The following is a 27217-nucleotide window of genomic DNA, read 5'->3' as shown; positions in this document are numbered from 1 at the left end:
GCCTGGCCCACCCCCCACTGCAGACAAACAACCCTGCGTCCCCGCCTGTCCCTTCCCAGGCCGTGGGGACTTCAGAGCCCAGGGAGGGACCGAGGCGCAACCCCAGGGAGGCTGGAAGCACGGGTGGGACCCTGCCAGTGGCCCAGAGGCTACGTGTCCTACAGGGGTCCCCGGGTCCCGCTGGCCTCACTGCCCCTCCATGCCTCCCCTCTGCGGGGAAACGAGAGGGAGAGAGAAGGCGTGAGTGTCTCGGCACCAGCTCCAGGGCCGGGTGAGCGTGGCTGTCAGGGAGCCTGACCAGGAGGACCAGGGACAGCTAACAAATGGGGCGTCCCTATCATGTGGGGGGCTCCCCCAGCCCTGCCCACAGCTGTGGGGACCGAGGCCACAGCCCTGTTGCCTCCAGTCCTGGGACAGAGCAGGTGTCTAGGACACAGCGGGGGCTCCAGGTTCTGAGAACCCTCTGGCGGTCTCGGCAAGACTGTGGGCGCGGAAGGCACCTGGCTGGCCTGGTCAGGGGTCTGGGAGCCAGACCCCCAGGGTCCCTGAAGCCCCCCCCAGCTCAGGCCCTGCCAGGGCACAAAGCATAAGGAGGGCAGGAGACTGATGGCACAGTGTGGACAGGTGCTGGCACCCGAGGGCCTGTCGCAGCCAGAAGGCGACAGAACCCTGGTGTCCATGGACAGATGACGGAGATGCAGAGGGGTCCCTCCACACAGCGGAACATTATGCAGCTGTGAAAAGGAGTGAAGTCCCAAGACACACAGCAACATGGACGAACCCTGGAGACAGCATGTTCAGTGAAAAAAGCCAGATGCAGAAGGACATGCATCGTCTGCTCCTGTTTATACAAAATACCCAGACGGGCAAATCCACAGGGACAGAAACAGTTGGGGGCTGCCAGGGGCTGGGGGGCACAGAAGTCTCTGGAATGAAATTGCCGTGAAACTAGACAGCATTGCAAATGTACCAAAACCCCTGAATTGCACACTGTAAAACAGCCGATTTTACAAGTGACTCTCCCCCCAGTTAGAAAACGGTTAAGGGCCCCCCGAGAGCAAAGTGGCGCATCTTGGGTTCTGTGCCGTCCTGGAGCCTGGGGCCCGAGGGCTCCGCAGCCGGCCTGGCCGGGTGGCAGCGCTGGTCCAAGGCCTGGGTCCCAGGGCGGAGGCGGCCGAGCTGGCAGGCTCCGGGGGTGGGGAAAGGACACCGGAGAACAAACAGCCTTTGCTTCCCGCGGGGTGGATTCTGAACCTGGCGCCAGGCGGGGGAAGATGCAGCGATAGCCAGGGACACCCAGACCCGGCCGAGCAGGCTCTCCCGAGGTGGCCGGAGCTCACCAGGGACGCTGTGACTGTCCACTCACCGGGCGGTGCATCGGCGCGGACAGCCAGGCCGCCTCCTGCCTGGGGCCCCCGAGCAGATGGGATCCTCAACTGTTCTGTTTACAAACATGTTCCCAGTCACGGGTTGGGGGGCAGGGCGGGAACGTGATTTGTGGGGGCATGATTAATTTACACATAGCCAGAGCTTGGGGGTAACTTCAAAAATGTAAAGAAAAATGTACCCTCCACCCCTCAAACCACTCTCAGAGCCTCCAAGCAGACCTCAGGGCAGGGGCAGGCCCCATCAGACCCCCCCGGATCCCCAGGGCAAGTTCCTGGCCTCCATCTCCAGGGGACCCTCCACCTGTCACCCCTCCAATGGGCTGCAAGCACTGCAGCACGCGGCAAACGGGAAATGAGCCTCGGCCCATCCCCACCGAGCCCAGGGCTGCTGGAGCCTGCAGGGCTGGGGGCGAAGGTGCAAACAGCCAGGGGCACCCCACAGCGCACTGGGTGCTGCCCCCTGCCTCAGCTTCCCTGTCTGTGAAATGGAAGCAGAACCTGGGCTTCCCCCTTCTAGCAACTGAAGTGAAGGAACATTCCAGAATGTTGTCGGGCACGTGACGTCAGCTCCTGTTCCTCCCGGAGGCCGGTTGGGGCCTTCTCTGGGCCTCAGTTTCCCCCTCTAAAGCAGGAGCTGCAGCAGCTGTGGCCTGACCAGGCTACTGGGCGGGTGGGGGCCCCGGTGCCTGCACCACGGCCTGAGTGAAGTCCTGGAGCCGCACACATCAGGTCTCGAGACCTCGTTTATTACAGCGACGCTCTGGCCGCCTCCCGCACAGGCACAGGGGGCACGTGACACGGGCTGGAAGGCACTGACCTCCCGCACGGCCCCCACCCCTTCTCCAGGGCTGGAGCTCTGGGTCGCTCCAGTGACCCCACGGCTGCCGGACTGGGGGTGCTGCTGGGGTGGTGGGTGGGGCCCTCCCAGGCAGCCGAGGGTCTACGCGATGCTGGGGGGCAGGCGGGCTGCGGCCGTCTTCTCCACCACGAAGCCGTAGTTGTACTGGGGGGAGCAGGGTGAGGGGGCCCGGGTGAGGGGAGGGGACCGAGAGGTGGCTGGGGAGATGAGGCAGCTGGGGGTCCCAGTTCCCACCACCCTGCACCCACCTCCTCCTCGATGTCTGCCAGGGACTTGATGTTCAGGTCGGCGGAGAGAGAGAAGGCCTGGCAGGTTGGGGGGGTGGTCAGTGCTGGCCCGGACCCCCGAACCCCACTCCTCCTTCAAGGAGGCCCCACCCCGACAGTGGCCTGGAGCTCCCCTTGGCCCCCTCCTGACTTGGAAACGTGCCCTTTTCTGTGACCAGCTGCAGGCAGGGACCCTCCAGGGCCCAGGGACGGTGGGAGGCAGCGAGGAGTCCAGCTGGGCCCCCGCCCCACTCACCAGGGGGCTGCAGCTCTTGCCCTCAAATCGGGGATGCAGCGCGAAGGGAACCCCATCCATGGCTGAGGAAAAGCACAGGGGGACGGAGCTGAGGCCAGGGGCCCCCAGGCCCCCCCCTAGTGGTGCCTCAGTTTCCTGCCCTGCACTCACCTGAGATGCCATAGAGGCTGGAGGCCTCGTAGATGGAGTCACCCCTCCGCAGTGAGTGCGCCCGTGAGCCCGGCCGGGACAGCGTCCGCTCCAGGGAGCCGCCCCTGCCGAGGAGGCAGCGCAGCCAGGTCAGCCGAGGCCCGGGGCCGCCCCCACCCCTGTCCCACCTGAGGCTCACCTGGGCTGGTCTGAGGGACCCAGAGAGAGGCCCTGCAAGTCCCGGCTGAGCCCGGGGGGCCTGGGTGCCGGCCGCGGGGCCTGGGCCTTCTTGCACCAGATGGAGAAGCCACCCATGTCCCTGAAACACAGAGAAAGAGGAGGGAGCAAGGTGGGCCTGCGCGGGGCGGGGGACAGCAGGGCAACTTCGGGGTTCAGTGGGGCGGACCCTGTCGGGAGGAACCTGGGCCTCTGGGTGGGTGAGGCCAGCCTTCTTGGGGATTCTCGTCCCGGCACCTCGACTCGACCTGAAGCAGCGTCTGAGCCTTTACTTGCTGCTGGAGGACCCCCCCACCCCCACCCCGTGCTCTTCAAACACCCCTCACTGCCCCTCACTCGGCCCCACCCCCTGTACAGCCACCCCGACTTAAGGTGCAGAAACCAGGGGGGTGACTGAGGGTCCAAGGGCGTGGAAAGCAGGCTGGAGGACAGCGAGGGAGGCCGGTGGCCGGCCCTACCCCACTCGCAGGTAGCCGGGCACCGTCTTGGTCTTCCCACTCAGGCGGACGTCAACAACAGCCTTGTCCGCGGCCCCCAGGGGCACCAGCTTCACACACAGGCGCTTCTTTTTGGACACAGAGGCCTCTGGGGGTGGGAAGCAGGGAAGTGAGAGAAAGGGAGGGGCAGCAGGGAGCCCCCACGGTGAGTTCAGAGCAGCTGGGGGGTCGTATCAGGGATGGCAGAGCCCCGGGAGGGGACATGAGGCCTGATGCGGCAGCTGATCAGGCAGAGCTCGGGGCCCCTCCTGCCTGCCCCTCACCCCGTTCTCCAATCCAGGACAACTACCCATGAGCCAAACCTGGCCCAAAGCCGCGACCTAATTTATGTGACCAAAAGTTCGTAAAATAGACAAATAAAATATGAAAGAGCCTGTCTGATTCCAGATAGTGTAAAACCCTTACTACCTGTCCCTTTACGATAAAGTCTGCAGAGCCCACTGTCAGATTAGACAAGATCGCCGTCCAGGAGGGCGCACGGGGGTTCTCCGGGGGGGGGGGGGGGGCGGTTCTCCGAGGCGGGGCTGGGGGGGGGGACTCCGGAGGGGGGCGGTTCTCTGAGGCGGGGCTGGGGGGGGACTCCGGGGGGGGCGGTTCTCCGAGGCGGGGCTGGGGTGGGACTCCGGGGCGAGGCGTCCGCTCCCCGCTTTCCTCTCTTCGTGTCCACGCGGACCACCCCCGGGCCTCCTTTTCCTTCCCGGCCTCGGCACCTGCCGCCTCACCCGGGCCCCTTCCCTGCGCCCGTAGCCCCGCCCCGGAGCCCCCCCGGCCCCGCCCCGGAGAACCGCCCCCCCGGAGAACCCCCCCCCAGCCCCGCCCCGGAGCTCCCCCGCCCCCCAGCCCCGCGCCGCAGCCTTACTGGGGTCCAGGGGGTCGCAGACCGCGGAGAAGCCCGGCGGGAGGGGGCTCCTGTCCACCAGGACCTGGACGTCGACGACCACCTTCTCCTGCGGGTCCTGGGGGCACAGCGAGGGTCACCGCGCGGCGCGGCGGCCGGGCCGGGACCCCCTAGGCCGCCCCCTACCTCGAGGCTGTCCAGGACGCTGAGGCACAGAAAGTAGCCGGATTTCTGCGCGAAGCTCTTGCCGAAGCTGGCGGGCGCGCCCTCGACGGTGCAGGAGACCTGCGGGCGGCGCGGTCAGAGCAGGCCCCGGGCGCCGCCTACCCCGCTCCCCGTACCCGCCGCCGCTCACCGCACTGTATCCCCGCGGCGGGGGCGCCGAGGCCGACGACCAGGCCAGGCCCACCAGTGGCCCCGCGTCCGCCGCGGGCTCGGGGTCCATCCTCCGAGCGGCCGCCCGACGGCCGAGCGCAGGGGAGAAGCCGAACTACAACTCCCAGACTGCCCTGCGACGGCGGCGGCCCCGGCGAGCCACCAGCCAATCACGTGGGGAAGCGGGCCCACGCCTCTCGCGTCATCCAGGCACGCCCGACGCCGACGTTTGCGGAAAAAGGGCTTCCATGGCAATTTCCTCCGGAAAGTCGTCACAGCCCGGCGTCAAGGGCGCGGCCCCTGCAAGCGAGGACTACATTCCCCAGAATGCCTGGCGTCCCCCGGGCGGGGGCGGGGGTCGCAGGGGTTCTGCCCCGGGCGGGCGGCGGGTCTAAGACAGCGGCTTTCAGAGGGAGAAGGAGTTTTACTGCCGAGCGAGAAGCGAGGAGACGGGGCGGCCCGGGGGTCTTCAACTGCCCGCGACCTCGTAGCTCAGAACTTTGCAGGGTTCGGAGGCAGGTTTAAGGGAGGAGCTGGAGGGGAGCCGAGCCCCGAGCGCGCCCAGGGTGGCGGCCTAGGCGGAGCGGGAACGAGTGCGGGTCCCCGCAGGCCGGGGGCCAGGCCGGACGCCTGGGTCGGTAACCTCGGGCTGCCTCGGCCTTCTACGCGAGCACACGACTTCAGAGGTGCGAAACAGGACAAGGGAGTGCAAGTGAGATTATGCAGTAAAGAGCATCACAGATCGAGGCCTGTGGGTTCAGTAATTTCAGGTTTTTGGTTTTGGCTCTTCTACAGTATATTAGAAAGTAAGAGGCATCCATGTCACTGTGATCATTTGTTAACTTAACTCCCAGTTCGGTGTCGCAGCAATTTTTTACCCCTCTGAGGGGAGAAATATGAAGAATTAGGGAAAAGAAATTTTCGACTCCTGTGTGTTTCCGATTTTACGTGAATACCTGTGTGGGGCTCAGACTGCCGCCTGCTTTTTTGCACGACCGAAGTGTTAAGCGTGGGTTTGTTGTCTGCAAATGGTTGGAAATCACCAAGAACAGCTCTGCCCGGGCACGCGAAAACTATAAGAAGTTTGTGAAAGGTGCCCCCGATCGCCAGAGAGGAGAAACGGCTGAGGAGTGCAGGCACAGGCCTTTATTCTGAGAGTGAAAGGAGCCCTGGGCAGCGCACCAAGTGGCGTCTGCACCGGCCGTGGCAGGGAGAAGGCGCTATATGCTCGTGGGAACCTGTGGAGGGAGGAGGAGGAGGAAGAAAAGTTTGTAGCAAAAAGTTTTTTAGTTGAGGTCAGTTCTGGATGGGGGGTGGTTAATCTCTTATTGCTGCTGGCTGGTTTCCGTGAAGGCCGTGGAGGCTGCTGCTGCTCTCTGCGTTTCTTGAGGAGGCCGGACCTATCAGTTTGGACACCGGCGCCCAGAGGCACCAGCGAACGGGAGGGGCTGAGCTTCCTACGTCCTCAGCCTCCGAGGAAGGAGCCGGGAGGGAAGACGAGGCGCAGGTGGTGAAGCAGGGGGTCTGGGGCCGGGTCCCTGCACTTGGGCCCTTCTGGGCAGCCCCCTGCCCTCGGTACAGCTGGCACCCGGGACTGGGTCCCTCTGGGCCCTGCAGTATCTGCAGCAACCCCCTTGGTCTCCACCCGTGGGTGCCAGGAACTCCCGTCCCCAGCCCCAGTGACAACCTGGGGGTGCCCACCGGGGCCTGGGCAGGGCGGGCAAGCTGGAAATGCCTCAGCATCCCCACATCAGCAACCCCACATCCATGCAGTGCGAGGGACAGAAGTCACCTGGGAGGTCACGGATGGCCCTTTTTCTCTAATGTCCCTTCAGTATTAACCACAAAAGGGAAAACCATCTGCCCCTAAGGTCACTTCTCTTCTGGTTTCCACTCACTCACAAGGATGGTCCAGCACTTCTTTGTGTTTGAGAAAATGTTAACAAGAGTCAAAGCAATGAAATAAATTAGGTAGGATTGGATTAAAACCTAAAGAATGAAATAAATATCTGAGTCCAAGATACAAATCTATGATACAAATAAGTGATTGACTAAATAAATGAATGGGGAGAAAAGAAAATGAGTCTCCCATTTGGAAGAATAATTTACGCAGCTGCTCCCCTAGAACGTGGGCTGTGCAGAGTGACTTCCTTCTGGGAGGGCAGTGTGACAAGGGGGGCCTCGTGCGGAGAAGCCCGGGACCACCCAGTGCAGGGCCACCACAGGGCCGGCAGTGTGAGTCGTGTTGCCAGAGGCGCCCCAGATGTGGGTGCTGACGGCTCCTCCCCGCCGGAGCTCCCTCCCTTGCCCAGCACTGCGGTCCCAGCGGGAGAAAAGCAAAGGATTCCCAATGAAGGTGTCGCCGGATGACATCTTCACTGAGGAATCTGATGATGAGGACGTGACCCCTCTCTCCACGCTGCTCTCAGACCCCCTGATGCATCCTGCTCTGATAGTGAAGAACAGTGATTCCTTCTGATACAGATGCATATTTAACAGAACTTTTACCTGAAAACACTCAAGTACAACTTCCAAATGATAAAAAGTGGAAAGGCCTTACTATAATAACCGGGACAGATGTTTCATACCCTCCAAGTCCCATATTAGAAAATTATACTGAAGGAGAAGCGAAGCAGTTAAAAAGAACTGTGAATATTTTCAAGAAAGCCAAAAGGCCTTCTCAACCTTAGATATAGATAACATGTAATCATCTGGTCCTCTGTGAAAACAGGGTGGGCTGCAGCTGTTATTTTAATCATAGAGAAGTCATAAATAATGTAGCAAGGTTGAATACAGTCCTAATCAAATGTATGTTTATCAATATGATGTAATGGCTAAAAGCTAATCAATAGAATAAAAAAAGACTATATTAACAAGTTAGAGACAAGTAATAGTAATCTCTTTTCTAGTTTTTAAACTTTGTACAAGTAAAAGTAAGTTATATTGCTCTTACAGAAATCATAGCTTAATTAGTAGAAATACTATCAATAGAGTTTTACAGGCATTCAAAGCTAAGTCTCTGATAACATGGATACCTTCTTTTGATCTTGAACCATCCGTGGGTTGAGATGCTTCGCTTTCTGAGACATTTGTGTTCATGAAGCATCATTTAATGTAAAAATAGAATATGACTTAATTAAAAAAAAAATCAAGGGCTTTAAATTCTCTGTAATTGAGACACGGGGGAGCTCTCTGATCTCATGTCCAGCTGCCTCTGAAGGAGCGGGAGCTCCCAGGCTTGGTCATGTATCAATTTTTCCATTGTGAACATGTTCCTTTTACCTTAAATGCTTCTTTTAGTAACAATGTGTCAAAGGTGACTTCTTGTCCTGAGTGCTCTTTACTTTTAAACTGTTGTCTGTCCCTATACTCTCAAATGAGTGGGGGGTTACCTGATGAAGCCCAAACCCACTGAATCATGACTTGATGAGGCTCAGGCCTTTTCTGACGGAGATCACAGGTTTGAGGTGTGAGGAGATGAACCCGTGACATTCTGCTGGTCAGACACAGTCACTGGCGAGCTGCAAGGTGGCCATGGAGGTGATGGGTGGGAAGGGCCCGCGGAGGCTGAGCCCCCTCCCAGGGCAGGGGGAGGGGCAGAAAGAGTGTGGGGTAGAGAAAAACACGTGGGGAAAAAACCCACAGCCAGCACAGTAGTCAATGGTGAGGGACTGAGAGCCTTCCCCCCAAGATTGGGAACGAAACAAGGATGCCTGCTGCCACCACTATTTATTCAACGTTGTGCTACAAGTGCTAGACAGAGCAATCCAGAAAGACAAAGAAATAAAAGGCATCCAAATTGGAAAGGAAGAAGGAAAACTGTCATTATTTACAGATGATAGGATTGTATATTTGGAAAATCCTGAGAAATCGATGACACAGCTACTTGAGCTAATAAGCAAATTCAGCAAAGTGGCCTGTTCTAGTTTGGTAATGCTGCCGGAATGCAAAATACCAGAAATGGATTGGCTTTTATAAAAGGGGGTTTGTTTGGTTACACAGCTACAGTCTTAAGGCCATAAAGTGTCCAAGGTAAACACATCAGCAATCAGGTACCTTCACTGGAGGATGTCCAATGGCGTCTGGAAAACCTCTGTTAGCTGGGAAGGCATGCGGCTGGTGACTGCTCCGGAGTTCTGAGTTCAAAATGGCTTTCTCCCAGGACGTTCCTCTCTAGGCTGCAGTTCCTCAAAAATGTCACTCTTGGGGCATTTGTCCTCTCTTAGCTTCTCTGGAGCAAGAGTCTGCCTTCAACGGCCATCTTCAAACTGTCTCTCATCTGCAGCTCCTCTCTCAGCTTCTGCGCATTCTTCAAAGTGTCCGTCTTGGCTGTAGCAAGCCTGCTCCCTCTGTCTGAGCTTATATAGTGCTCCAATAAACTAATCAAGGCCCATGCTGAATGGGCGGGGCCACACCTCCATGGAAACTATCCAATCAGAGTCATCACCCACAGTTGGGTGGGTCACATCTCCACGGAAACACGGAAAGAGTTTCAATATAATTACCATTGATATGTCTGCCCACATGAGATTACATCAAAGATAATGGCATTTTGGGGGATAACATATTCAAACCAGCACAGGTGGGATACAAGATTAATGCATATAAGTCAGCAGTGTTCCTGTACACTAGAAATGACCTAACTGAAGAGACACTGAAGAAAAAGATTCCATTCTCAATAGCAGGTAAAAAAATCAAGTCCCTAGGAATAAACTTAACCAAGGATGTAAAAGACCTCTACACAGAAAATTACACAGCTCTACTAAAAGAAATAAAAGGGGACATAAACAGATGGAAAGATGTTCCATGTTCATGGATAGGAAGACTGAACATCGTTAAGATGTCAGTTGTACCCAAACTGATCTACAGCTTCAATGCCATTCCAATCAAAATTCCAACAACCAACTTTGCAGACTTGGCAAAGCTAGTTATCAGATTTATTTGGAAGGGAAAGATGCCTCGAATTGAATTCAGTGGGTGGTGAAGAGAGTGGGATCGCATTTTTAAAGTACTGAAAGAAAAGAACTGCCAATGAAGAGTTCTATGCCCAGGAAAAATACTGAAAGAATTTCAGCACCCTAAAATCCACGGAGAGAACCTCCCCCACCCTCATCTCCTCAGCACAGACGGTTTTACGGAGAGCACCTCTATCCTCGAGCCCTTGGTCTGCACAGAGGAGACCACAGACCTCCCTGCTGTTGTCCAGCGCATCCCTCGGGCCTCACATCCACAGTGTTCTCTGCAACGGTCCACAGCCCGTGGAGCTCCCTGGAGACACTGTCCAGATGGTCCAAGACCATCCCTGACTTCATCGGTGAGAAGCGGAGCAGGTGTCTGGCCACCACTGCAGGAACTATACCCAAGTAAGGACACTGCTGGAGCCACACAAAGCCCCACAGGGTGGTAGGTGGGAGTATGGGAGAGGAAGGGGGTTGAATGCTGTTTCCTTTGGTGTCACCTTCTGAGCAAGACAAGGTGCCGAGACAGAACAGGATGGACTCGCTGCTGGTGTGCGGACCATATGAGGGAGTGAGGGGACTGGAGAGGTGGTGCTTGGGGACCGAGGCACTGGTGGCTGACGTAAGCTCAGGTTCTGAAAAGGGGCTGCCGAGCAGTTCCTTTACAGATACTTTTGGAGACCTGATGAAATACGTAATATGAAATGCAAAAGCTTTCCCTCCTGCTTCTTTGCCCCAGTGATTGGTATCTGGATCTCATTCTTAAAATAATGGGTGTGTCAAACATTGGGACTGGCGGTTTGATGTGCTGAGCCCTCGAGCATGGGACTTGCCCGTATGAAGCTCATTACCACAAATCAGGGCCTAAAGTTGTATGTAATGGTGCCTAAGAGTCTCCCCCGAGTACCTCTTTGTTGCTCAGATGTGGCCCTCTCTCTCTCTAACTGAGCCATCTCGACAGGTGAACGCGCTGCCCTCCCCACTACGTGGGACCCGACTCCCAGGGGTGTAAATCTCCCTGGCAACGCAGAGTATGACTCCCGGGGATGAATGTGGACCCGGCATCATGGGACTGAGAGTATCTTCTTGACCAAAAGGGGGATGCAAAATGAGACGAAATAGTTTCAGTGGCTGAGAGATTCCAAATGGAGTCGAGAGGTCACTCTGGTGGACATTCTTATGCACTGTATAGATAACACCTCTTAGGCTTTAATGTATTGGAATAGCTAGAAGTAAATACCTGAAACTACCAAACTCCAACCCAGCAGTCTGGACTCCTGAAGACAGTTATATAATAATGTAGATTACAAGGGGTGACAGTGTGATTGTGAAGACCTTGTGGATCACACCCCCTTTATCTAGTGTATGGATGAGTGGAGGAATGGGGATAAAAACTAAAGGACAAATGGGGTGGGATGGGGGATGATTTGGGTGTTCTTTTTTCACTTTTATTTTTGATTCTTGTTCTGGTTCTTTCTAATGTAAGGAAAATGTTCAGAGATAGATTGTGGTGATGAACGCATAACTATGTTATCATACTGTGGACAGTGGATTATATATCATGGATGATTGTACGGTGTGTGAATGTATTTCAGTAAAACTGAATTAAAAAAAAAAGATTAAAAAAAAAAATAACGGGTGTGTGGTTGATGGGGTGAGTTCCATATGTTCGCCTGTGAATATCCGCCGTCTGCCACGTGGCTTGGGGCTCTTCCCATTCAGATGACTGACGGCCCTGGGTCTCCTGCCCCGGGCCTTGGTGGTGGGACCTGGGTGGGCATCCACATCTGACGACCTGAGGGGAGAACAGCTCCCCCCCCCGAGCTGAGAGAAGAAATGGCCAGGAGAGAGATCAGAGCTGCCTACCTGAAGAGGATACCCGCTGCTGAGCAATTCCGAGCTCACAGATTGGCGTGGAGCCTCGTGGCACGTCACGAAGGATATCCGTGCTCTGTGGCCACACCAGCTCACCGACGCCCCTCTGTCCAGCTAGACTAGTCGATGTGAGAGTACGGAAAGTTTGGATCACGACCCCCAGTGGGAATTTAGTACCCTTTGGAATGGCTTCTTTCTTCACAATTCCCTTGGGATTTGGGCTTTGCCACATAAGTACCCTGAAATTCCTGGTTTCAAACAATTTTTACAGATAGTTAACCCTTCGAAGTACCTGGATGACATATCTTAAGAGATTATGGCCCAATTATTTTAATGGTTCCTCTTCTGAACATCGCTGTAGAATTAAGGACGGTGCTGTCTACACCGTTCCCTGGAAGCCTTCAGGCCACGTCTCACACGCTGCACCATCTACCCTGCCGTGTATCCCACGGCCCGTGTCCTCTGCCAGACGCTTCTCAGAGCTAGAGAATCGGGATCTGAGAGTCAGGCAGAAGATGGGGTGCCTTGTGTTTGGCAGGTGACGCTGCTTCCCACCTGGGACACCCCCAGAGCGCAGAGGGTCCTCAGGCGAGCGTTTGGTGTCCTGATCTTGAGCTGATCAGGATCTGTCCCTGTTTCTTTTTAGGAAGGCCTTCAGAACGTGAGTTATCTCAGCATCAACAACTGTAGGTGGAAGTGCTCGGACTGAGAAGGTCCACATGTGACCAGTGGTTTAGCACACAGTTCTCAAACTCGCCAGCTCTACATTCTTCAGATGGCAGTTCCTCAGCCCCTACTCGGCTGTCTTTATTTTAGTGGTTATTTTAGGGTTTATGACATAACATCCTTAACTGAGTCTCCTTCCAGTGATATCACACAGCTCCATTTACAGTGTAAGAGCCTTGGAGTGGTGACTTCCGTCCCCTCTCTTGGCTTCACACTATTGTTTTCATGCATTTAGCTGTTAGGTGTGTTATAAACCCCATAATTTATTGTGATATTGTGATTAGTTTTGTTTGAACAGTCTATTACCCTATTAAAGAGATTTACATGATGAGAGGAAAATCTTATGTACTTAACCATGTTAAATTTAACCATTTCCTTTGTGTATATCCAGATTTCCATCTGTCACCATTTTCCTTCTGCCCAAAGGACTTCCTTTAACATTTCTTTACTGTGGATGTGTTGGTGATAAATTCTTTCTGTTTTCATATATCTGAAAATTTTTTATTTCACTGACTTTGTGAAAGGTATTTTTCCTGGTTATAGAATCCTTCGCTGACAGTTCTTTTGTTTCAGTACTTTAAAGACGTAATTCCACTCTCTTCCTGCTTGCATTGTTTCCAGTGAGAAACCTGATGTCACCCTTATGTTTGTTTTTCTGTACATAGCATGTCTTTTTTTCTCTGGCTGCTTTTAAGTATTTGTCTTTATTGCTGGTTTTGAGCAATTTGATTATGACACATCTTGGTATAGTTTTTGTTTTGGTTTGCTAAAGCTGCCAAAATGCAATATACCAGAAATGGATTGGCTTTTTCAGTGGGGATTTATTAGGTTGCAAATTTACAGCTCTAAGGCCAAGAAAACGTGCCAATTAAGGCATCAAAGGAAGATGCCTCCTCTGAGAAAAGGCCGCTGGCATCTGGAGTTCGTCTGTCACACAGGAAGGCACATGGCCTGTTCTGCTGACCCTTCTCTCCCAGAGTTAGCTTCTGGCTTCCGTGGCTTTCTCCAAAATGTCTCTGGGCTTCTGTCTCAGCTCCTGTGGGTCCTTCTAGCTTCTCCTGGAGCAGACTCTGGATTACGTTTCTTAGCTTCTCTGCAAACTGTCTCAGCTTCTCTACTCAGCTGTCTTTAATTGACTAAGTTCAAGGAACAATTTTCTTGAGATTCATGTTTATAAAATGCATTCAATTGTGTATTTACCAAATTTATGTCAGTTAATCTTCTACCATACATTTTAGTTTCTCAGCTGCTAAAATAAATACCTTGCAGTGAGTTGGTTTAAGCAACGGTGTGATGGTTTGAAGCTGTATGTTCCCCAGAGAAAGACATTCTTAACTTTTAACCCATTCCTATGAGTGTGAACTCACTGTAAGTAGGAACTTACAATGAGGTGGAGCCCACCTCAATCAGGATTACTGGAGGCCTTTGGAAGTGGAGTAAAATTCAGAGAGAGAGAGAGAAAGCCACGGGAAGCAAGAGGGTGGAGGTCCACGCTAGGGGAGGAGGGGGATATCAGGAGCCGCCACGTGTACTTGCGGTGGAGAGCAGCTGGCCCAGCATGCCTGTCTTCTGGAAGACACCTTGATGTGGACTTTCTTTTAGCCTCAAGATTTCACAGAGGCTCTTGGTCCAGGGCCTCCTTCCAGGGCTTCCTGCCGGCTCCACCGGCTCCCAGCCACCAACGGGACTTGGGGAATTTCTCCAGAGATGTCCAGATGCTGGGTGTGTTGGCCAGAAGCCCCAGATACTTTATTCAATGTGATAACAAGGATACTATGCAATGGACCTGAATGACAAAGAGCTGGTCTGTAAGTATAAAGTGCATGGAAATTCTTGGAAAGCTGGAAACCAGCTCCTACAAGTCAAAAAGCCTGCTCTTATTTCAAACATGTTGAATTTGCTGTGGAATGACCATATATATATATATATTTTTTTTTTTCGGTATGTTCTGGTTATTTATTGCTATATAGCACCACTGCCTCAATTTTAAACAACAATTTATTATTTTCTCACATGCTTCTGTGGGTTGACTAGACTCAGCTGAGTGGTCCATACTTGGGATCCCTTATCAGATTCCATTCAGATAGCTGGAGCTGAAGTCATCAGAGTGTTGGACATCCAAGATAGCTAATGCACACGCTGGAAGTTGATTCTGACGGTTGGCCTACATGCAGACTCTCTGTGCGGCTTCAGCTACTCACAGCATGATGGCTGTGTTTCAAGATCATTCCATGAGTGAGTGTCCCAAGAAACTCAGGCCATAGCTGCAAGGCATCATAAGACCTAGCCCCAGATGTCCTAGAATACCACTTTCCACCATATTCTATTGGTCAAGCAAGTTACCAAGGCCAGTCCAGGTTCAAAGGGTGGAATATTAGATTCCATCTTTTAATGAAATAAATTACAAAGGATTCTCGGCTATCTTTAATCTATCACCTGGGAGGTGTTGTTACTCTGCCTTTAATGATGAAGTCTTCTCAGCTTGGAGCAACTCCAATTGTCTTATTCCTCCAAACATCACCCTGAAACTCCAGCAAAATTATCTTCTATGGTGGCAAGAATTGACCATTTATGACTGTTTAGAAATATGTGGCTGGGTTCTTTTGAGTTATTGTATTTTTTTTTTTTATTTATTAAATTCAGTTTTATTGAAATACATTCACACACCATACAATCATCCATGATATACAATCCACTGTCCACAGTATGATAACATAGTTATGCGTTCATCACCACAATCTATCTCTGAACATTTTCCTTACATCAGAAAGAACCAGAACAAGAATCAAAAATAAAAGTGAAAAAAGAACACCCAAATCATCCCCCATCCCACCCCATTTGTCCTTTAGTTTTTATCCCCATTCCTCCACTCATCCATACACTAGATAAAGGGGGTGTGATCCACAAGGTCTTCACAATCACACTGTCACCCCTTGTAATCTACATTATTATATAATTGTCTTCAGGAGTCCAGACTGCTGGGTTGGAGTTTGGTAGTTTCAGGTATTTACTTCTAGCTATTCCAATACATTAAAGCCTAAGAGGTGTTATCTATACAGTGCATAAGAATGTCCACTAGAGTGACCTCTTGACTCCATTTGGAATCTCTCAGCCACTGAAACTATTTCCTCTCATTTTGCATCCCCCTTTTGGTCAAGAAGATACTCTCAGTCCCACGATGCCGGGTCCACATTCATCCCCGGGAGTCATACTCTGCGTTGCCAGGGAGGTTTACACCCCTGGGAGTCGGGTCCCACGTAGCGGGGAGGGCAGCGAGTTCACCTGAGGAATGACCATATTGACATGTTCAGCAGACAGAAGTAAGATCTCCACCAGAGATGCCAATTTGGGATTCAATGACACTCATGTATAATTGGTAACCATGGGTCTGCACAAGGTCACTCAGTGTATAAAAACTGTGACTAGAAACATGTCAATAAGGCCAAAGAAATGGCCCATCTCAAACAGCTTCCACTATGGAAAAATGGAGTTTCCCCTAAAGATCATTTCTCACTTTTAATTCTGAGTCTTATAAACACCTAAACTGACTATTAATGAAGTTGCTGGGCCTTTCTCATGCATTCCTCTCTCCAAATCCTTTGAGGTAAGAAATTTATCTTTTTTTTTTTTTTTTTAAATAGGAGAGGTTATCAGTTTTTAAATATTTTTGGAAGAAGAGGAATTCTCTCATTCTCAAAAGACTTGAATCCTCGATAATTTGTCTCTGATAGACTTTCCAAAAGGGATTAAAGACAATTTTAAATTGTTTATCTATTGCTACCGAAGAAAAATGTCATTGAGGAAATAGGAAATACATATAGGCAAAAGAACAAAAAATCTACCTCTAGATCTACCTACCACTCACATGAAATGCCACTTTCATTATATATAATTGTGTATTTTTAGATTGTGTATCTTATTCTACTGATCTGCCTTTTCCTGCTTCTGTACCACATATCTTATTGTTGCACCTTTTTTTTTAAATAAAATATTTTGTCTAAGTAAAAAAAAAACTTGCTCTTGCTGGTAAGTAAAATCCACGCTCAAACGCCTTGTTCAGATGATACTCAGCCTGATGCCACCAGGCAGTGCGATCCCTGGGCTTGGTGAGAGCCAGTCCAGAGCTTACAGGCAGATCACAGGAGAACGTTGGGAAAGAAAACAGGATGAATGAAAATGCCCTACTGTTTCCCGACAGAAAGAAACGTCGCTGTTTTTTATGTAGGATCTTGTCACTTAAGTCCTATTGTATTTGCATTCTCCCTTTCAAAAGCCTCACATTTACATATCTGCGGAATATGCACCAATATTGCCTACAACATTTAAATAGCCAATAACAAGTTTTAAAAGGAGTTAAATTGCTGTGTAATTAGCCCTATTATTAGTTACTAATCGCCACTGTTGACTAGTCCCAAGGTGGTTTTGTTCAAATAACAGTATTTAAACGACAGAAAAGTAAACTACAGAACGGTCTGTCATCTCCAACTCCCCTTTCCTGCCGGTTCGTTACGCAGCGCACGCGCGAGCCTGAGGGGGCCCCAGGCCCCGTCCCGCCCCCTCGTGACGTCCCAGAACCCTCAGGCCCCGCCCCTCGGAGAGCAGACAGGGGGACGGACCGCCTCTTCCGGCCCAGGTTGTCACGGCGGCGCTCAATGCGCCCCGTCTCGTCTTTTCCGGTGCCAGTCCGGCGTGGCAGAGCGCGTAAGCGGCCCCGTGCTTGCCAGGCTCTCCCTGTCATGGCGGCGCCCAGCCTCTCCTTCCGGCCACAGCCCGTCATGGCGGCGCCCGTCGATCCACTTCCGGGATCAGCTCCCCTTGTTGCCCCGGTCCCTCCCAGGCCCGGCTGCCATGGCGGCGCCCAGTGTTCGCCGGAACTGAAACCTCGGAAGGGAGGCGGTGCCTCCGCCCGGAACCGAGCGCGGCGCAGAGGAAGATGGCGGCAGTGGGCAACGCGGTTCCCGGCGGGGCCCGGGCCGGCGGGCAGACCAAGGCCCGGCCGCAGCCGCCCGCGCCCCTCGCCGCCGGGCCGGCGCTCGTAGCGAGCGGCGATGAGCTGGTGGCCGCCGTGTGGCCGTGCCGGCGCCTGGCGCTGCTGCGGCGCCTCACGGTGCTGCCGTTCGCGGGGCTGCTGTACCCGGCCTGGCTGGGCGCCGCGGCCGCAGGCTGCTGGGGCGGAAGCTGGACGCAGGTCCCCGAGGCCGCGCTGCTCGTACTCGCCGCCATCTGCCTCGCGCACGCGCTCACCGTCCTCTCGGGACATTGGTCCGTGCACGCGCACTGCGCGCTCACCTGCACCCCGGTAAGTGCGCGCGCCCGGGCCTCCGCTCTGCCCCGGGCTCAAGCGTGACCCTGACCCCGCTGCTAGCCGGCCGTGCGACCCTAGCGCAGGTGCTTCCTGCCTCTGCACTCCTCCCGGGGTGCTTAAGATTCAGAAGGATAACGGCTGCCATAGAGCTTAGCCCGGGGCGCTACGGGACGCGTCGGTGCCCGCTCTCTGAACCAGCGAAGACTCGCTTCTCCCTCGCTCCTCCTGCGGGGCGGGTTCCCGCTCCGGTGAGGCTGGCAGAGCTGGGCATCAGCCCTGTGGTGCGGGCGCGGCTGCCAGGGGGTGCTTTACACTGCGAGCCTGTGCGGGAGCGCCGTGGCAGGAGGGGTGACTGCGAGCTGTCCTAGGTTGCCAGTTGACCCCAGACACCCTGGTGCCTGGAGCAGGTTTGGAGCCCCCGACACTGAGTCTGGCTCCAGCGAGCCTTCCCTCTGAGCCGGCTAAAGGAAAGGACTCTTTACCCCAGAGCCCCTGTGTCCTCCCTCCTCCTGCAAAAGCTTCCAAGTGTGTGTTTGAGTGTGGATTTTACTTACCAGCAGGAGCAGGCTTTTTGACTTGTAGGAGCTGGTTTCCAGCTTTTCAAAAATTTCCGGCCACTTTATGTGTACAGTTGGAAGCTTTCGGGAGAAGAGGGAAAGGGAAAGCTTCCAGGGTCCTGCGAAAACACAGGAGGCTCCGCTGGCGCCGTTGGTGGGCTGAATCCTCAGATTTTCCCGTTCAGAGAGTATGACCTCAGCCCAGCCCATCCTTTCTCTCCAAGTCTTTTCTGAGGGGAGGGACCACACTTCTGGCTCTGGTGCTTTCGGTGGGGACAGCAAAAGGCCCCAGGGAGGCACAGCCTAACGAGGAGAATTGGAAGATTGTGTCCCTCCAAAAACTTGGGCCTGCCTTTCAGCCTGTGACTAAAAAGTGACAGTTAACTTTCTCTCCAGGGACAAGAACGGGGGGATCTAAACGAATAATGGGGTTAGCGGTGGCAGATGTGAGTTTGCACCAGAGCTCTCAGACAGGAACACTTGTGCTCTCCGTAAAACGAGAACTGTGACCCCCGACCACAGCACTTCTGCCGGGAGAAATGGGGGTGCTTTCTGCACAGCGTGTAGCCTGAGATGGGCCAGAGGGGTGCTGTGTGCTTTTCTCCATGGCATCACCAGAGTTTTAGTTGGATGCTCGTCTCAGTCCCCCTGCTTCTTGCCTTGGACACCCCGAGGGGTGGGCCCCTACCTGTTGCACAGGGTGGAGTGAATGCAGCCGTGTGCCCACGGCATTGCCGGGGCTGGGGTGGGGGGGGCTGAGTGTGTTTTAGGTGCTGAGCAGACAGCAGTAAACAGAGCAGGCAGACATCCGTTTGTGGAGCTAGTGGGGGAGACAGAACACATGCTCAGCGATAAGCAGCGGAGAGCCGCTGAGGCCATGACGGAGGGCTGGGAGCTGTTGGGAAGGAACCAGATGGGGCGTTGGGAGGCCTCCCAAGAGGAGACGTTTGAGCAGAGACGTGAGGCAGCGAGGGAGTTGGTGTGTGCCGGGTATTCCGGGCCGAGCCCCCTCCAGCATCCGCAGAGCCTGTGGCCAGCCAGCCCTGGTGCCCAAGCTGCGTTTTCCAGAGCTCATCTGCGCAGCTCTTTTGCTGCAGCCACCCCGAGGGTCCGAGGGGCTGCTGGTTGAGGAGAGGGTCCTCTGCCCCTCGCAGGAGTATGACTCCAGCAAAGCGACCTTCGTGAAAGTGGTGCCGACGCCCAACAATGGCTCCGCCGAGCTCGTGGCCCTGCACCGGGACGAGGTAGGGATGGCCGTCCACCGGGCAACTAGAGCTGGTACTCGGCGGGCTTCTCACGCGCCCGCACCCTGGGCCCAGGGCCTCGGCCACAACATGCTTTCCACGCAGGACGAGGACGGGCAGGAGGTGCTGTCCTTCGAATTCCAGAAAATCAAGTATTCCTACGATGCCCACGAGAAGAAGCAGTTCCTTCCCGTGGCCTTTCCTGTGGGAAACACCTTCTCTTACTACCAGAGCAGCAGAGGGTTCCAGGAGGATGCGGAGATCCGGGCAGCCGAGAAGAAATTTGGGAGTAACAAGTGAGTCCCTGGCCCTCCTCGTTGCGTTGTCGCCGTGGCCCCTTTCCCAACTGGGTGCGCTCTGAATCCTTCCTGTCACCCTCACGTCCATCCGCACGCTTGAGGTGCTGGCCATGACGATCGCTCTTCCTGTGTGAGCGTGCCGGCAGGTATGTGCTCTCCTTCCGCCACCCCAGAGACGCAGGTGCTCACCCGCAGCCAGCAAGGGCGGCACAGACTTTGCACCTCGTCTGGCATCAGAGCCCCTGTCAGCCTCCGTGGTGACAGCCCTAATCCTAGGAACCCTTAGAACCTCTAGGCGCCTTTTTCTCAGTCGGTTAACTTTCAGAAACGATGAATGCATCGACCACAACTACCATCTCATCCAAAAGCTCGTAAGGAAGCATTTGCCGCGCCCTGTGGTCAGTCTCAGGACATCCCCTTTCACGCCGCTGCTGCTCGTAAGAGAGTGCCCAGCACCACGTTATGGGGTCTCGCACCACAGTCGCCTCTTGTCGTGTGCCCTGTCGGCTGTCGGGACAGCTTTTTGGTTCGAGGGCAGAGTGAGGACAGCGCTCCCCTAGCCAGCCTGGGCCTCACATACAGGGGCCCTTACTCCAGACGCTTTCAGAAAAGCTCCCGGCCTCCCTCTCTGGGGTGGGTTGTGCCCCGGCACCTGCATTTCAGAGCCCGGGTGCTCCATGGTTCAGGAGATGCTCCTCCTCGGGCCACCGTCTGCCTCACCCCACCCCCATCAGGTGGGACGGCCCCGCTCAAGCCCCAAGAGGGGAGGCCACCTGGGTGCCCAGGAGCAGGGCGTGCACCTGGTGTCTTACAGGGCCGAGATGGTGGTGCCCGACTTCTCGGAGCTGTTCAAGGAGAGAGCCACAGCCCCCTTCTTCGTGTTCCAGGTAAAGCGGCAGCTCCATCCTCCCCCCCACCCCCCTTCCTTGGGCCTTTAGGGTCAGGGCAAGCCTGTCTGCCACCTCCGACCCTTAAACCACTTCCTTCCTCACGGGGCAGAGACGGTGGCTGGGACAGCCCTCCCTCTGCCAGTCCGGCCTCAGCCGCGTGTCTGGGTGGGGTGAGGCTGGGCGGTGGGGGTGAAGACAGGGTGGGGGCGGGCCGGGGTAAGACGCGCTCCCGGCAGGTGTTCTGCGTGGGGCTCTGGTGCCTGGACGAATACTGGTACTACAGCGTCTTCACTCTCTCCATGCTCGTGGCCTTCGAGGCCTCGCTGGTGCAGCAGCAGATGCGGAACATGTCCGAGATCCGCAAGATGGGCAACAAACCCCACATGATCCAGGTCTGGGGCCGGGGTGGGTGGGGGTCCCTGCGGCCACCTGCACCAGGAGGGGCTCGATGTGGACACCCGCACTGGCCCCCCAGGTCTACCGGAGCCGCAAGTGGAGGCCGGTTGCCAGCGACGAGATCGTGCCCGGGGACATCGTCTCCATCGGTGAGGCCCGGCCTGTCCTGGGGGGGGCCGCCACTGGGGCTCGGCCAACCCCCTCTGTCCCGCAGGCCGCTCCCCCCAGGAGAACCTGGTGCCCTGCGACGTGCTGCTGCTGCGAGGCCGCTGCATCGTGGACGAGGCCATGCTCACGGGGGAGTCAGTGCCGCAGATGAAGGTGGGCGAGGACTCGGGCTCCAGGGAGGGGTCAGGAGGGAGGCCTGGGCACAGGTTCCGGGCATCACGAGGGGATGCTGCCAGCCGGGTTCATGCACCCCCGTCCTCAGGAGCCCATCGGAGACCTCGACCCGGCCCGGGTGCTGGACCTGCAGGCGGACGCGCGGCTGCATGTCGTCTTCGGGGGCACCAAGGTGGTGCAGCACATCCCGCCGCAGAAGGCCGCCTCGGGCCTCAAGCGTAGGTGCCGGGAGGCAGCTGGGGGGGCCCAGGCTGGCCAGGTGGGGGCCAGGGTGGCCGCCGCTGACCTGGTCTGCTTGCCCCCCAGCGGTGGACAATGGGTGTGTGGCCTTCGTCCTGAGGACCGGCTTCAACACATCCCAGGTGGGGACGCTGTGGGGACATAGCCAACGCTTCGGCCCCACCACACTCTGGCGGCATGTTCTGGGGTGCAGGGGAATCCAGGGGCTTGGCGGTTTTTGCCGTGCTGTGTAGGGCGAAGGTCTCACGTGCCAAGTCTTTTGAGCCACGATGGTCTGTGCTGGCTGGCAAGGGGTGGGGGGACTCCCAGAAATCCTGCCCCTTTTCCCCCGCGGCTGCCCGACTCCGCGGCCTGCAGCCCCCTGCGGTTGCCGTGGAGTTCTGGAGCAGCAGCTGCGTCCGCCCTGCAGGGCAAGCTGCTGCGCACCATCCTCTTCGGCGTCAAGAGGGTGACGGCAAACAACCTAGAGACCTTCATCTTCATTCTCTTCCTCCTGGTCTTTGCCGTGGCGGCGGCCGCCTACGTGTGGGTGGAAGGTGAGCCGTGCCCCGACCCCGGCCCCCCGCCCCTGCGGCCGCAGCCTGGCAGCCCTGTCTCCCCAGGTACCAAGGACCCCAGCCGGAACCGCTATAAGCTGTTCCTCGAGTGCACCCTGATCCTCACCTCCGTCGTGCCCCCCGAGCTGCCCATCGAGCTGTCCCTGGCTGTCAACACGTCCCTCATTGCCCTGGCCAAGCTCTGTGAGGGCCTTGGGCGGGGCTGGGGGTGCCGGAGGGGGCGGGGGTGGGGGAGGCTGGACCCTGACCCTGGTGGCCCCCAGACATGTACTGCACGGAGCCCTTCCGGATTCCCTTCGCCGGCAAGGTCGAGGTCTGCTGCTTCGACAAGACGGGCACCCTGACCAGCGACAGCCTCGTGGTGCGCGGCGTGGCCGGGCTCAGGTGAGGCCGCGGGCGGCCGGGGCCTTGGGTGGCCCGTCCTGCCTCTCCTGTGACCGCTGCCCCCTCCCCACAGGGACGGGACGGAGGTGACACCCGTGTCCGGCATCCCCGTGGAGACGCACCGCGCCCTCGCCTCGTGTCACTCGCTGGTGCAGCTGGACGATGGCACCCTTGTGGGTGACCCCCTGGAGAAGGCCATGCTGACGGCCGTGGACTGGACGCTGACCCGCGGTGAGCCCCCGGGGGTCCTGGCAGGGGGCGCGGGCAGTCGGGAGAGCTGGGGCCGGGTGGCCGCTCCTGAGCGAAGCCCCTCAGGACTCCTGCTTATTTGTTTCCAGATGAGAAAGTATTCCCCCGAAGTATTAAAACTCAGGGGCTGAAAATTCACCAGCGCTTTCATTTTGCCAGTGCCCTAAAGCGAATGTCCGTGCTTGCCTCCTACGAGAAGCTCGGCTCCCCCGACCTCTGCTACATCGCGGCTGTGAAGGGGGCCCCCGAGACCCTGCACCCCATGGTGAGCCAGCCCTGGGCGGGGCAGGGGGCGCGGGAGAGGCGGCGCCACCACTGACCTGACCTGCACCCCCAGTTCTCCCAGTGCCCCCCCGACTACCAGCACATCCACACGGAGATCTCCCGGGAAGGCGCCCGTGTTCTTGCCCTGGGCTACAAGGAGCTGGGGCACCTCACCCACCAGCAGGTACTGGGGCTCCCACCTGCTGGCCCTCTCATACCTCCGTCTCGGGGGTTTGTGCGTCCCCTGGAGGGGGGCTCCGCTGGGGCTGGGGGCTCTGGAAGGCATCTAGCCGGTGGTAGAGGGCCGGGGCAGCGCTGGTGGCCGATGGAGGGGTGTGTCCGGGCATCACTGAGGAGCAGAGCCAGGATCCAGCTGGCTGTGGGTGCCGGGCGTGGTCACAAGGGCCCCTGCGTGTCCCCCACAGGCCCGAGAGGTCAGGCGGGAGGCCCTGGAGTGCAACCTCAAGTTCGTCGGCTTCATTGTCGTTTCCTGTCCGCTCAAGGCTGACTCAAAGGCAGTGATCCGTGAGATTCAGAACGCGTCCCACCGGGTATGGCCACCGGACGGGCAGGGGCTGTGCCAGCAGGGGCTGGTCCGGGGCAGCGCGGGCCCTCGGCTGTGCCGCTGGGGCGCCCGTGACCACCTGTGGCCTCGTCCCCGGGACGAAGTGAGGCTAGGGGACCAGTGCCCGGCCCCGGGGGACGCATGTTTTCTTTTGGTGGGGTGGGGGGAGGCGAAGCCGGCGTGCACGGAGTGACGCGATGGCGCCTGCCCCCAGGTGGTGATGATCACAGGAGACAACCCGCTCACTGCCTGCCACGTGGCCCGGGAGCTGCACTTCATTGACAAGATGCACACGCTGATCCTGCAGCTGCCCCGGGACGAAGGTGGGAGCTGTGGGAGCCTGTCATCTGCACCCCAGGGTGGCCGCCCCAGTCGACCTGGAGCAGGGTCTCCCAGTGTCTCGTGACCACCCGCCTGGGCCTAGGGAGTGGGTGCTCCCTGTGGGTGGGGGGGCTCTCAGCACCCACCCAGGCCAGCCAGAAAGAGGAAGCTGGCGTGTGATTGGAGGGTCTCCTCGAGGCAGGGAGACACCAGCCGAGCCCTGGAGCCAGTAGGGGTCCAGGGGGCTGATGGGTCTGACTGGGCGGAGGACATTCGCCCTGCACTTTGGGTGGGGGGCTTGGGGGTCTCTTGCGCTTGGGGCTGGCGGCCTTGCCCATCCGAGTGGGGGAGATGGCGGCACCTGTTCCCTGAGGCTGGGGGGGTCTGTGTGGCGACCCCTATGAGCGTGTCCAGGCTGGGGTGACAGGCAGGGGCACCCCTGACCCCACCCCTGACTCCGGCCCCCAACGCGCAGGCCAGCCGTGGGAGTGGCGCTCCATCGACGGCAGCATCGTGCTGCCCCTGGCCCAGGGCTCCCCGAAGGCACTGGCCCTGGAGCACGCGCTATGCCTCACAGGCGATGGCCTGGCCCACCTGCAGTCCACGGACCCCCAGCAGCTGCTCCGCCTCATCCCCCACGTGCAGGTGTTTGCCCGCGTGGCCCCCAAGCAGAAGGTGGGTGATGGGGTGATGCCAGGGGCAGGTAGGTCTGGGGGCATCTGGTGGCGGAGCCTGGGGTGACGGGGATGGTTGGCAGGGCCCAGGCGGTGGCTGATGGGCCGGGGGGCCTCTCTCCGGCAGGAGCTCGTCATCACCAGCCTGAAGGAGCTGGGCTACGTGACGCTCATGTGTGGGGACGGCACCAATGATGTGGGTGCCTTGAAGCACGCCGATGTGGGTGAGCCCCACGCCTCAGGTGGGGGCTCGGGGAGGGCCAGCCCGGCCTCGCCTCGGGTCCCAGGAGACGCAGAGGAGGAAGGGGCAGTCCCGGGCGGGGAGGGCAGGGCGGCGGACGCCTGTCCATGCAGGTTCCTCCTGGAATCACTGGTCCTTGGAGGCAGCTCAGTTTTCACGGCTGAGACTTGCCTGTCTTTGTTTTCTAGGGTCGGAGCTCTTTGGGGCTTTCCCTAGGGGGTGGGCCACGGGCAGCCCCGGGAAACATTTGGGATGGGAGCAGACTGCAGGGCTCCGGGAGGGGTTGGGGAGCGGCAGCCTTGGGATGCGGACGACAGGCCCCGTCCCTGGTCTGGGGCTGACGGGGCCTCCTGCCCCGGCCCCAGGTGTGGCGCTCCTGGCCAACGCCCCTGAGCGGCTGGTGGAGCGGCGGCGTCGGCCCCGGGACGGCCCGGTCCCGAGCAGCAGCGTCCGGGGCGCCCCGAGGGCAGCCAAGCAGAGGGCAGGGCCCCCGCCCACCGACGAGCTGCTGTTGTCCCAGCGGGTGAGTCTCGGGGTGGGGTGGGATGCGGTGCCCCCCCACGGCCAGGCCTCACGGGTGCCCCCCCCCGCCCAGGACCGCCTGAGCCAGGTGCTGCGGGACCTCGAGGATGAGAGTGCGCCCCTCGTGAAGCTGGGGGACGCCAGCATTGCTGCACCCTTCACCTCCAAGCTCTCGTCCATCCAGTGCAGTGAGCACCCGCCTCCCTCCCATTTGACCCCCCCACCCTTGTGGCCCCCACCCCCCATCCCCGGTCCCTGCCCACACCCACACCCCCATCCCCTGCAGTCTGCCATGTGATCAAGCAGGGCCGCTGCACGCTGGTGACAACGCTGCAGATGTTTAAGATCCTGGCGCTGAACGCCCTGATCCTGGCCTACAGCCAGAGCGTACTCTACCTGGAGGGCGTCAAGTTCAGCGACTTCCAGGCCACCCTGCAGGGGCTGCTGCTGGCCGGCTGCTTCCTCTTCATCTCCCGTTCCAAGGTGGGCCTGGGACACCTGGCGCACGCCCCAGGCCGAGGCGGGGCACAGTCAGAGACCACGAAGGTGGGGGGCTGAAGGGTGGGTGGGAACCAAGGGTTTGAACGGTAAGGTGCGAGCCGCCCGGTGGTTTCAGCATCCCTGGGGCGGACGCTGCTGGGCAGAGTGGAGGGGCCGGCTGACTGAGGCTGCTGAGCCTGTGCCCTCACCCCCGCCCGCCCCTAGCCCCTGAAGACCCTGTCCCGGGAGCGGCCGCTGCCCAACATCTTCAACGTGTACACGGTTCTCACCGTCATGCTGCAGTTTCTCATGCACTTCCTGAGCCTCGTCTACCTGTACCGCGGGGCCCAGGCCCGGAGCCCTGAGAGGTGCGTGCCCCCTGGGGTCGCAGGGTCCAGGGGCGCAGGGCTCCCGGGGGACGGCGAGGGTGGCAGGGCCTGACCACAGCCCGCAGGCAGGAGCAGTTCGTGGACCTGGACAAGGAGTTCGAGCCCAGCCTGGTCAACAGCACCGTGTACATCATGGCCATGGCCATGCAGACGGCCACCTTTGCCATCAACTACAAGGTGAGGCCGCGCACGTGCACCCGCACGCACCCACGGGCGCAGTCACGGGCCCTGCGCACACTTGCCCCACACGCTCCCTGCTGCTGCCCGCTGCAGGGCCCGCCCTTCATGGAGAGCCTGCCAGAGAACAAGCCCCTGCTCTGGAGCCTGGCCCTGTCGCTGCTGGCCATCGTGGGCCTGCTCCTCGGCTCCTCACCGGACTTCAACAGCCAGTTTGGCCTGGTGGACATCCCCGTGGAGGTGAGTGCGGCTGCGGCGGGGTCTGGCCTGCCTGGCCTGGTGGCCCCGGCTCACCACACCGCCCTGGCCAGTTCAAGCTGGTCATCGCCCAGGTGCTGCTCCTGGACTTCTGCCTGGCGCTCTTGGCCGACCGTGCCCTGCAGTTCTTCCTGGGGTCCCCGAAGCTGAAAGTGCCTTCCTGAGGCAGTGGGGCCACCCCGGGATGGGGCCCCCACTCCAGGCCGCCTGGCCACGCCCTGCGGAAGACCGAGCTGGGTCCTGCCGTGTCTGCAGAGCCTGCCCGGGCAGCACCGGGGTCAATAAAGCAGCATTGCAATTTTAGGGTGTCTGGCCTTCCTGTCTCTGGCGCCGTGGGGTGTGGGCTGGGGTCTCAGCTGGCACAGGGCTTTCTCATTTTAACATCTCAGGACGCTGTCCCGAGGGGCCACAGCTGGTGGCGTTTTCCCCTTTCCACCGCGTGTCTCTCCCGTCGGTGTG

The 27217-nt window shown here is 57.7% G+C and overlaps 2 protein-coding genes across 3 annotated transcripts; one reads left to right on the top strand and one right to left on the bottom strand.

Annotated features, from left to right (window-relative positions):
* Nucleotides 1-2113: 2113 nt before the first annotated feature.
* Nucleotides 2114-4986, bottom strand: MVB12A (multivesicular body subunit 12A). The gene is made up of 9 exons (XM_037818476.1): nt 4826-4986; nt 4657-4755; nt 4492-4588; nt 3594-3720; nt 3098-3217; nt 2920-3023; nt 2770-2831; nt 2496-2552; nt 2114-2391 (listed from the first exon to the last, which is right to left on the bottom strand). Exons 1-9 carry the CDS (start codon nt 4913-4915, stop codon nt 2329-2331), a joined length of 819 nt encoding a protein of 272 aa, XP_037674404.1. The 5' UTR covers nt 4916-4986; the 3' UTR covers nt 2114-2328.
* A 12181-nt stretch (nt 4987-17167) lies between these two features.
* Nucleotides 17168-27061, top strand: ATP13A1 (ATPase 13A1). Of its 2 annotated transcripts, XM_037818422.1 has the most exons (26): nt 17338-17703; nt 19421-19510; nt 19616-19806; nt 20624-20696; nt 20936-21091; nt 21175-21244; nt 21310-21416; nt 21526-21655; nt 21744-21799; nt 22087-22213; nt 22280-22417; nt 22498-22618; nt 22692-22849; nt 22957-23132; nt 23205-23315; nt 23557-23682; nt 23911-24019; nt 24493-24692; nt 24819-24915; nt 25298-25455; nt 25528-25642; nt 25741-25937; nt 26160-26302; nt 26389-26500; nt 26597-26740; nt 26812-27061. In XM_037818422.1, the coding sequence occupies exons 1-26, from the start codon at nt 17338-17340 to the stop codon at nt 26920-26922; spliced, it is 3582 nt and encodes a 1193-aa protein (XP_037674350.1). In that variant the 3' UTR covers nt 26923-27061. The 2 variants fall into 2 exon arrangements, with proteins under 2 accessions (XP_037674349.1, XP_037674350.1); XM_037818421.1 differs by having other exon boundaries at nt 17168-17703; nt 22087-22417.
* The last annotated feature ends 156 nt before the right edge of the window (nt 27062-27217 follow it).

The sequence above is a fragment of the Choloepus didactylus genome, chromosome 25 (assembly GCF_015220235.1).
Source record: "Choloepus didactylus isolate mChoDid1 chromosome 25, mChoDid1.pri, whole genome shotgun sequence".
NCBI lineage: Eukaryota > Metazoa > Chordata > Mammalia > Pilosa > Megalonychidae > Choloepus > Choloepus didactylus.
The sequence above is the reverse complement of the archived record's forward strand: the minus strand, read 5'-3'. Positions and strand labels throughout refer to the sequence as shown.